We start from the raw sequence: 11,361 nt of genomic DNA on the forward strand, positions 1-11,361 counted from the left end.
GCCCTCTGCCCCACTCGTTTTTGTGCCCTTCTGCCCTCTGCCACACTCGTTGTTGTGCCCTTCTGCCCTCTGCCCCACTCGTTTTTGTTCCATTCTGCCCTCTGCCCCACTCGTTGTTGTGCCCTTTCTGCCCTCTGCCCCACTCGTTTTTGTGCCATTCTGCCCTCTGTCCCACTCTTTTTTGTGCCCTTCTGCCCTCTGCCCCACTCGTTTTTGTGCCATTCTGCCCTCTGCCCCACTCGTTGTTGTGCCCTTCTGCCCCTTGCCCCACTCGTTTTTGTGCCATTCTGCCCTCTGTCCCACTCGTTGTTGTGCCCTTTTGCCCTCTGCCCCACTCGCTTTTGTGCCATTCTGCCCTCTGCCCCACTCGTTGTTGTGCCCTTTCTGCCCTCTGCCCCACTCGTTGTTGTGCCCTTCTGCCCTCTGCCCCACTCGTTGTTGTGCCATTCTGCCCTCTGCCCCACTCGTTGTTGTGCCCTTCTGCCCTCTGCCCCACTCGTTTTTGTGCCATTCTGCCCTCTGCCCCACTCGTTGTTGTGCCCTTACTGCCCTCTTCCCCACTCGTTGTTGTGCCCTTCTGCCCTCTGCCCCACTCGTTGATGTGCCATTCTGCCCTCTGCCCCACTTGTTGTTGTGCCCTTCTGCCCCTTGCCCCACTCGTTTTTGTGCCATTCTGCCCTCTGTCCCACTCGTTGTTGTGCCCTTCTGCCATCTGCCCCACTCGTTTTTGTGCCATTCTGCCCTCTGCCCCACTCGTTGCTGTGCCCTTTCTGCCCTCTGCCCCACTTGTTGTTGTGCCCTTCTGCCCTCTGCCCCACTCGTTGTTGTGCCATTCTGCCCTCTGCCCCACTTGTTGTTGTGCCCTTCTGCCCTCTGCCCCACTCGTTGTTGTGCCCTTCTGCCCTCTGCCACACTCGTTGTTGTGCCCTTCTGCCCTCTGCCCCACTCCTGTTTTATTTTAGAATGGCGCCGGCAAGCTGCCAGCGCCATTCTAACACAGTTACTAAGTTAGCTTCATCAGGAGGCACTAATAGATAAAATAAAGCAGGTGCTCGAGTTGAAGCTCGAATTCAGTTAAACTCGAGCACCTGCTTCATTTTGTCTATTAGTGCTTCCTGTTAAAGCTAACTTAGTAACTATTTTAGAATGGCGCTGGCAGCTTGCCGGCGCCATGCTAAAATAATTACAAGCTTGAAGCTTGAACTTTTGCCCACCGGATCCGTTCCGCTCGTGGATTTGCAAATTTTCGGCAAATTCACGGGAGATCGCGGATCGCGAATTTGCCGAAAATCTGCAAGATCCGCGAGCGGAACGGATTTTGCCCCCACGCTTATAAAGGACACTCTTGCCGAGTACCCCTCAGTATAGAGAAAGAAGCAGATAGATAATCTAAGTAAATTAATGTAGCTACTGAGCTTTTGTACAGAGCACGACTCCAGTCAGAGATGCAGCTATGGATGTTATATACTGAAAGTATAGCCCAAAGACAGTCCCAAGTTATACGATCAAATGTTTTCTCAGCATCAAGCAAGATCATTCCTAAATCCTTGTTAAGTTTGGAGGCAGCATCAAAAACAATTAGAGCTGTATTCACGTGTGCGGTTGTGTCCGAGCCGGGTATGAATCCATGTTGTTGATCAGAGACTAATTGGGTCATTTAAGGTGCAAAACGCATAGCCAATATTTTGGCAAAGATTTTCGCATCGGTGTTGATTCATGAAATCGGTCGAGACGACCCACACTCTTGCTTCGGCTTGTTCTTTTTCAGAAAGAAGACAATGTTTGTCATATCCCACGACTTCGGCACCATACCCTTTACGCCAGCATGATTCATGAGCTGGGACATGATAGGGGCTAAGCTGGTCTTAAATACTTCATAGAATTCTAACTGTATTTTATCTTCTCCTGTCACTTTACCCAATGGGAGTGCATCGGTAGCATCAGATATTTCCTCAGCTGTAATATCTAAGTTAAGATCATGTATCTGGTCTATTTGTAATCTGTAGATAGCCTCGCGGAAATTACATTTATCCATGATTCGATAAATTTCCTTGTGTCGAACACGTTGGAGTTGCTATAAAATGCCTGGTAATAGTTTGAGAATTGCTCTAATATCTCTTCTGGGTGTGTAAAAAGTAGTCCACCAGCTCCTCTAATTCTTTTTATTTCTCGTCCCGCCCTTTTATCAGAGTTGGTGTGCAAGCACTTTACCTACTTGTTCTCCATACTCATATTGAAGAGCTCTATTTTTATTATAGTAAGCCGCTTTTTTATCTTTTAGAGATCGTCCTAATGCAGCACGTTTCTCTATTAGAAGCAGATATGTTGGAGAGTGTGTGGGAGCTAAGGTCTTTTGAATATTCCCTCACCTAATTTCTTCCGAGTGTGTTATTTCTAGTCGTCGAATTTCTGCTCTCGTAGCCTCGCTTGTCTGCTGCTTAATTCAATGTTGTCTCCAGACATGCTGTTGGGTAGCTCCTCTTATAAAAGCTTTAAGTGAGTTCCAGAAAGAAAAATGGGATGCAGAGCCTTCGTTATCAGCTAAGAAGTTGTTAATACTCTCCTTCATGAAAGATACATATTCTATATCCGTTAACAGATACCAAGGGAAAGAGAATTGACGTATTTGTTTATTAGATGAACTGAGTGTAAGTGTCAGTGTCAGAGGATTATTATCTAAGCTATTTTAGGGCAGATTTCGCATTTAGCTATATTAAGGATAGAATTACTAAGAAAGATCAGGTCAATTCTTGAATATTGTCAGAGAGGTATGCTATAATAAGTATATCCAGGCATTAAAGGATGCAGTTGGCGCCATATATCCTTCAGATCATGCAGTCGTGCCATTTCCACAATAGCAGCCCTGACCTTCCTCTTTCTATTTGAGGCTCCTAGATTAGTTGAGTCTATGTGTGGATTCATGGTACAATTAAAATCACCCATGATTATTAAATCCCCCTGACACTCACAAAGATCCAAAGATAGAGAGTCAAAGATAGATGGGCCATCCAGGTTTGGGCCATAAACTACGCATATTACGAGTTTGTGGCCCTGGATAAGCAACTGTGCGATTGCCCATCTGCCTCTAATATCATGGGAAGCTCTAAACAGAGTATAGTCAAGTTTTTTATCAACTAGCAAAGCAACTCCTCTAATAGACACCATTTGTACAGTGCAGAGCACTATCTTATATCCCAGTTGTTTTAGCAGGTGCTTATCCTTATCACTTGTATTCCCATGGTAATTTTGCAACCTAGAAGTATTGATAAGTACAAGTGCAAAATGACCCCAACATAACTAACCATGAAGTTGCGATGGAGGTCCTTGTGTCTGGTGAATACTTGAGCGCTCTTTTTTCCTTTCCATAGCGGTTTCTTATTATATTACATACAAATACAAACATACCATGCAAAGAAATCTATACAAACAATAGAAGCGAAAAGTAAAATGCTATACTACAAAATTCCTAAGTAATGACCAGCGAACAAAGGTTGCCTTAATATTAAAGATGAAAAAGTATGCAACATAGAACTAATTAATGGTCATTCTTCAATGTAAAGCTTAAACTGGCCTTCTATTTGATTGGACATATGAGGCATTAGGTTGATTTTTGGTACGATGGATCAAGTTTCCTAAATTTGTAAAATACTTCTGGAATCAGGGTTCCTAGATTCTAAAGTCTCCATATTCTGTGTATTCTGTTAATTTGTTTTATCAGCAACGTCGTTCCCGAAATTCAGTCGCAGTTTACTTGTATGGGGCAATGTGTAGCTTTTCCTTGGATGTTAACACAAGAACATTTTTACTCAGACTCATGGCACATAAAATGTTACAGAGTAGATCCCTTTAGGGTTGAACCATCCAAAGCGCAAACGCATGAGAAAGCTGCGTTTTTCATGGACATCATTAAGGGGTAGCCAACGGTTACAGGTGCAACCGCTGGCTGCCCTTGGAGACCAGTGGTACTCCCTTTGCGACCCCTGACCTCAGTGGTGGAAAGGAAATATCAAGAACAGAAGGAAAACAGTGACCTGATGAGCACTGTTTACTTTCTGAAGTTCCCACTGCGAACCTGGGCATTAACCCCTTCCATGCTCATGACGAACCCCAGCCGTCATACACTACGGTGCTCATGTGCTGATGACGGCTGGGGTTCGTCACGGCCCGCCCCTGCTCGTGCTGTTTACAGCACACCAGGGGAATCGCGGCCGCATCGAAGGGGTTAACCTTTTAGTTCTGCAAAGGAAACAACTTCAGCAGTGCAATGCACACACTACATTAAATATATATATATATATATATATATATATATATATATATATATATATATATATATATATTTTTTAACATGGTGACGATTTTCAATATTGTGAATTCACAGGAAAGGACATGTTTGAATAAAAATGTCACCTCTGTGCATTGGATGAGTATTAAATGCCCTACAAGTGATTCTAATGAAAATGTATTAATGATAAGGAATAATTTAAGTCCAAAACATAGTACACATTCAACATATTGTAGACACGAATCAATTCAGGTGGACAAAGCCACATTTTTTAGATCTTTGTGTGCATGTCCCTGTAATGAACCAGTACATTTTAATCTTGTAGCATACACTAGGGGAACCATCAAATCATGAAAGTTTGTGGTGTTGATTATTTTTCTTCTAAGCCTTGTACTATATTTTTGTGGCACTATAGTTTCCTCTTGAAACAAATACAATGTTTCATGTAATTAAAAACATAAATGCGTGATTTTGGCATCATATAAGCACCGTATTTAACATTGATTTATAAAAGAGATATTTATCTGCTATTAACTGATATGTTAATATATAATTGTACACATAAGCAATGTAAAATATTGTGATACCATTAGGATCAAGGGAAGGTGACATCACTTTCTTTGGAGATTTAAGGTCAAAGATCACATGATGTATCTTCCTATGACGTCATTAGGTCAAAGGGTGATCCTGTATTTGTCTGCTCGCTTCCTTATACTATCTGTGTGTTTACAATAGAATATGTCAATTTCAGGGGTAATCGATCTCTTTCATGGTGATTGACTACTTTTAGATTAGATTTGGTGTTGGATCAATGATAGTGCCCTGAGTTTCAGAGGTACAGTTCTCTGCTGTAGTTGTCTACTGTTTTATTGGTGTGTTCATTTTTGTTCTTCCTGGATGCTGCTTATCCACGTCAAATAGACCTGGTGTGAGTAATATTCATTTCAGAAAGGTCTTGGTTCTGAGATTCCTGGAGATTCAGGCTGTTTGCTTCAAGTTCTCCTAGTCTGATTTCATCCCCAGTGCATGCTGCAAAACGGGTATGTAAAGTAAAGTAGTAAAGTAACTGAGCTTATAAAGCACCTGGTTACACTAGCCAGTGTGTCCCCGCGCTGTACCGCTGAGGAACCCATCCTGGCCTGTTCTTGTGAGGCGCCCACTCCTGGGCACCACAAGGTGAAGCCAGGCATCCTTAGCGATTAGGGCGGGTGTGGAGATTAAGCAAGCTATTGCCCAGAGTTGCAGAGTGGGACCCATGATTAGAGTAGGCACTGTGGCGAGAATTATCGGGTCAGCGGACATTGAGCCCAAGACCCTGCCGCGACGGGAATTGAACCCTGCTCCCGGGTCAGATCTCTGCATCAGGGTCTGCCGCTCTAACCAGTGAGCCACACTTCTCCATGGTAAGGAGGGGTCGGTACCAAGCCCATGCTCCAGTGCAGCAACGGACTGATGGAAGGTGAGCTCCGAAGGAGTTCTCTTTCATTGCAGGAGACGATGACAAGGACCAGGCACGTGTGATGCTTTCTCTGTCAGTGTAAGTGAAACCAACCTTCCAAATCTTTACATCAGCTTCCGAAAATATATACATTCAGGAACGCAGTGTTCTGGTCCAAAATGTAACTGACGGACCTTTAAGCCAATGCTTCAAGAGAGTTCCCCAAGCAAGCCAATGTTAAAAGGGGCAGACCCAAGGCCCCCTTTGTGTATTGCATAAGCCTATATTTTAAGATGAATATAGTGCTGATATGTTATGTTATTTTATGAAGTTTTATAGTGCGCACAGCTGCCCCAGCAAAGGGGCGTCCCAGCGCTAACAGCAAACAGAAAGGGAGGCAAGCGACGAAAGGAGGCCTAAATTGAAGGGAAGAGGTGGGTCTAATAGCCTTATGGAAAGCCAGGTAAATATCGATGTTGCGAATGTGTATAGGAAGTGTGTTCCAGAGTTTAGCTGCCAGTGTGCAGAAAGATCACCCACCAGCTCGTACCCTCCTTGCCCTGAGAACAACCGCCAGGTGATGACCTATCGAGTGGAGTTAGCTAGTGGGGGAGTATGATGAAAGCAGGTTGGCCAAGATACCAGGAGAGGAAAAATTCAAGATCTTAAACGCAATGCAGAGAGACTTAAACTCCACTTGTCTGGCAACTGGCAAGCAGTGTAGCTGACAAATAGCGCTGGTGGTGCAGCAGGTTCAAGGAAGTCCAAGGAGAGTTCTGGCAGCTGCATTTTGGACCCTCTGCAGTCTCACAATCTCAGACTTGTTTGCCCCCAGGTGGAGCAAGCTAGCGTAATCCGGTCTCGACAGAACAGAGGCCTGGACAATAACGTGCCTGATGGATGGATCGAAAAAGCCCAACAGCTGTATGAGATCTTGCTAAAGCAAGTTTCAGACCTAAAAATTGACAGATTCAAAAGCTTGCTGCAGGCAAAGGGGGGCGGCTGATTACATTTTACACATACTAAGGGCTTGTCCTAAAAAACCTTGAGCCAGGTACTAGCAGGTATAGCTTGGATAGAGGCCATGTACATAGTTAGAAGTTCAGAGAGGATTATCCTTTGCATCTCAACGGCAGGCGTCTACCCAACAAATGACACTAGAGGCATGAATTGCCCAAACAGATGCCATGCACTGGAACTGCTTGATGAAGAGAGATGTTTGCTTTTGGGGCACCAAGTGCAGTTAAAACCTAGGGTTGAGATTTGAGAATTGGCACATATGCAGTGGACTCCAGTTGAGGGTGTCACATAGGGGACAAGGGGAGGTTGGGAAAGAAATTATCGTTTATCTCTTCCTTCCACTGTGGACTATGCAGGCTGACTGGTGTGAATAGCAAGAGAAACCTTGGAAAAGGTGGGACCTCCTTTGAAGAGGTATCTGTAAATAATGGTCAATGGTGCATGACATTTAAGGTGCTCAGTTGTAGCAGGGAGAAAGCATTTCAACTACCTGGCTGCTTCTCCCAGGAGACAGAAAGGTTCCCTTATAGAACAGTATTAGCATTTCGTTTATGTCATTTGTGATTTTGTTCTACGTATGGAAGGTTGCCACTCCAATTTATCAAGCTATGAAGTCCTCTCATTCAGTACTTAATATGAGCCGGTGGTTACCATAGCTTGGCACCTGCACTTAAGTATTAACACAGGCGCTAATGATAATCCACCATGTGGTGGCGCTGTCTGACTACTTTTAAGCTGAGCACAACAACAGTGTTTTATCATTCAATATACATTAAAAATCGAAGAACTCATGCCACCCTGGCAGTTCTTATAGCTTTTGGTGGTCTGCAATAGTCTGAATTGTCACACTTGTAGGAGTGTGATGTTTAGTACATGGATTGCTACTGTCATTGGCCGCCCTGGCAAGGGCAAGGAATCGTGCAAGCTGCAGTGGCCTCCTGAGAAGGGCCCTGGCACTTTTTTTTATTTTTTACAAATCAAGCACTACTCTCATCCCTTGTAGAAAGTGTCCTCTGGGGGCACATGATATCTGAAGTGGCAGCACCTATACCTAAAATGTACATTATTACATTTATCTCAATGTCATGGTATAGCGTGTCCCATGTCTTTGAATAGGAAGAGGGGAGACGCAGAAGAGAGGATGTGTAATGATGGTTGGTAGTTTAGGGGCTCTGGAGGTTATATCATTGATCTGCACAGCATAGATATAGTGTGTCCTATAATCAGAGAGCATTCCTTTCTCATCCTTCTCTCCTCTTCCTAGCTCTTCCACTTGTTTCTCAACAAAGACTAAGGTTTACATTGGTGGTGATTGTGGTGGCGATGTCAGTGGTGACTGTGGTGTGATTCTCTGGACAGAAACAGCAAAATACTAGTCAGGCGGCACACTATGCTAAGCACAGATTTTTAGCTTATGAGTTTTAAGCCACACCCCAAATTATATTGACCACGCCCCTTTGAGAGACACCGCCCCTCCCCAGTTTTTTCATCCCACTTAAAGCCCTGAGTAAATGTATTGCCAATGAACTAAGCCAGACTAGATTTACTGTCACATTAGTCCTTGTTTGATATTTCTTTGGTGGTAGAGTTCTCTAAAAAAAATGTATAAGCAAAGTGGCAAACTCCGATCCTCGAGACTTTAGTCCTTGCAACTCTGTCCCCTTGCTGCTTTCAGCCTTTAGCTCCTGCGTTGAATTTCCTAAATTTCCTGCACTGGGACTATCTACCTTTTTGGCCACAAAGATTAACCTATGGCTTGAGTCTGCAAGGCACCAGCAGCCTACAGAAGTTTTCTCAAATGCTGTAACATTCAGGGCAACCAGTGATCTGCCAAGACAGTCAGGGGTAAATAAGGAATACTGCAGGAGTAAGTCACAGCAAAAGCTTTGCAAATCAGAACCACAAAGAAGAAGGCATGTTGCAAAACGCCAGTGACAGAGTCCTAATCCTGAAAGACACTAGACTGACAGACAAGAAACTGACTGAATTCAGTGATCGCACAAGAGCACTTTAACAATCGCTGCTCGTTGTAAAAGACTGTATAGATATGCTTTATTCATTGTTCAAGAGCATTTTGCTGGTAGATGTAAAACATTTCACAGGTTCTCTTTCATTCATGTACTTTAAATATGGTCGCTCAGAGTGTTACTTTTGATATAAGATGCTTGCTAAGAAATTGCACAAATGCACTTTAATTATTGGTGCCGGCTGTAACCAATCGCACAAGTGCACTTTAGTAATTGCTGCTAGATGTCAAACATGCTACATGTTCATTGTAACAATTTTCATTTTAATTATGGTATTTTAAGTCTGGATTTTAAATTAGAGGGTACATTATGTGATATCCTATGTAATTAGCATGAAATATGGAACCAAAATATAATGTAACTTGTTATTATCTTAATTTAATGCATTATATATGCTGCCATATGTAAAAGACATGATTTTAGCTAGATCAAATTGGAATAATTAAGCTTTTGTCGTAAACCAAATGATTTTTTTCTTTACTTCTATTTGTAATGATTTTTGTTGAACAACAATACAGAATTTCCTTCCTTCCAGTGATAAATGCAGGGGTTTTAGTACGGAGCTGCTTCTTTTACCTAGCAGCTTCTGTCGGGCGTCACTAAGGAAACAGCTGAACGAGGGTGTCATAGAATAAGTGTAATAGTTTGCACTATGTCATACTATTTCGGGTTTAAGGATAAATAAAGGTCACTGAATATGGAATTTTTAAAGGACTTTCAACTGCTTTATGGTGACACAAATTGACAAAAAATAAAACATGTATGTAGCACTTCACACAACACTTCTGCTGTTTCTATGCGCTGTAAATATCAGGTGTTGCTATTGCCCAGGTTCATCTCGCTCAATTTACCAACCTTGGAAGGATGGGTATCTCAGTTGGCCTTACAGAGAACCACTCTTGCAAACTTCAGACTGCTTTATTTGTCAGAGGTGAACATTTCACTCACTGAGCCATTCTGCCGGGTATACAATTTCCAATATTCAGTAGTTGGCTCTGAGAATCTTAACAGGTTGCTGATTGGGCTACTGCAAGTGCACACTGAACAAGATTCAATGTCCTGCTGTTGAATGTGTCTATGCTATGATTTATAGTCCCATGAGAGCCATGTAGTCCTCCTGTCTGCCACTGGGTTGAATACATTGGGATGCCTAGTTAGTCTGCAAGTACTAATGCAGACAGTGATAGGCAGGGAGAAGGAATCAAAGCAAACTAGTCAAGTAAGTGAACACCCATACAAACACCCATGTAACGATGTGATGTGTTGTCTGTATCTTGTCTAGAACTTTATAATGTCTGTATTTGACATATTGTACTCAAAGTTATGCCAGCTCCTTTGCACCCGAAAAGACGATGCTATCAGGCATATTATTTTATAGGTGCAACAATTTACATTCATTGTAATCTTAAAACTTCTATAAACATATCACTGGAAAACTGAATACCTGCTGCACAGTGCAGCACGCGTGCAAAGTCGGGAAAGGAAGTAGAAATTAAAGCGTTTCTCCTTCTATGCGCATAGATGAAAAGGCCGCAGTTTTCTCACACCAAACGCAATCTACTGTTTTTAGTAAATTGGGTTTAGAGCGAGAAACCTTGGGTGGTTGCATGGGAACGAACGCCCATCCACCACCCTTGGTACGCCCCCACGGCGCAAAGTAACGCGAAGCAGCGCAATGCACTTTTGTGACGCAAACACGGCGCAAAATGTCCCCCAAAGCCCGATCCAATAAGTAGGCAAACAGGGCTTTGGATGTAAAAAAAAAGGGGGGGGGGAACTCCTTTCAGCGAATGCTAACAAGGATAGATTCTGCGCTGTGCTTTCTCCTTGCGCATCACAAATTCGATTGCTGAGCCGTTAAAAATGAGTATATCTGCCCTGTGGTGTGATACAACGAGAGCGTGTGTTATTGTCTGTATAAGGGAAACACACTACAGGTGGTTTAGAAACGAGCGGAGAACAGCTGTGGCTTCTAGGCGCTAAGGCGCAGCTTACGCTGGTGAATTCTCAGACGCACTTACATGCCCGGCCGGAGGTCCATCTGAGCCGCCGCTGTCAGGAGCCCGCCCAGGGCGAGCAGCAGCCCCAGGATCCTGGCCGGCTTCAATCCGCGGCCACGGCCCCTGGAGCGGGGCTCCATCCTCTCTCAGCCGGTGCTAGATCTCCCGTCCAGCGAGCGATGAAAGGTCCCCGGGCACGGTGGGCTATCACGGACCCGTGCACTGGGGGTACTCTTGAACTGTGTGCCCCTGAACCCGTCAAGTAGGGGTACTCGCGGACTGTGACCCGTGCAGTGGGGTCGCTCTGTAGATGTGCCCCGCAGCCTGGGATCCGGGGGTCTCTCCAAGCCCAGATCTGGTGGTGCCAGGCGCGTGCGTTTACAAGTGCATGCACACGAGACGCTGCCAGCCAAGCTTCGCTCACGTGTCCTCCAGGAGTCTGGTGAAACCCCCGAAAAAATGAATCCTGTTTTTAAAAGGCTTTCTATCATGGGTCGTGAGTCCAGAAAATCCGATCCAAAGATAGCGGTTCGGTTTTGTTCTGATGCACCAACGCTTTGAAGTGCAATGTCCTATCGCGTGCTCTGAAAT

General features: G+C 44.1%; 1 protein-coding gene across 1 annotated transcript in view; it reads right to left on the bottom strand.

Annotated features, from left to right (window-relative positions):
• Positions 1-11,043, bottom strand: part of LOC147683929 (uncharacterized) — an 879,194-nt gene extending 868,151 nt beyond the window's left edge. The window contains 1 exon segment of the mRNA XM_086942580.1: positions 10,792-11,043. Coding sequence (XP_086798706.1) covers positions 10,792-10,910 — 119 coding nt within the window. The 5' untranslated portion in view covers positions 10,911-11,043.
• Between the last annotated feature and the right edge of the window lie 318 nt (positions 11,044-11,361).

Source organism: Lissotriton vulgaris, chromosome 11 (assembly GCF_964263255.1).
Source record: "Lissotriton vulgaris chromosome 11, aLisVul1.2, whole genome shotgun sequence".
NCBI lineage: Eukaryota > Metazoa > Chordata > Amphibia > Caudata > Salamandridae > Lissotriton > Lissotriton vulgaris.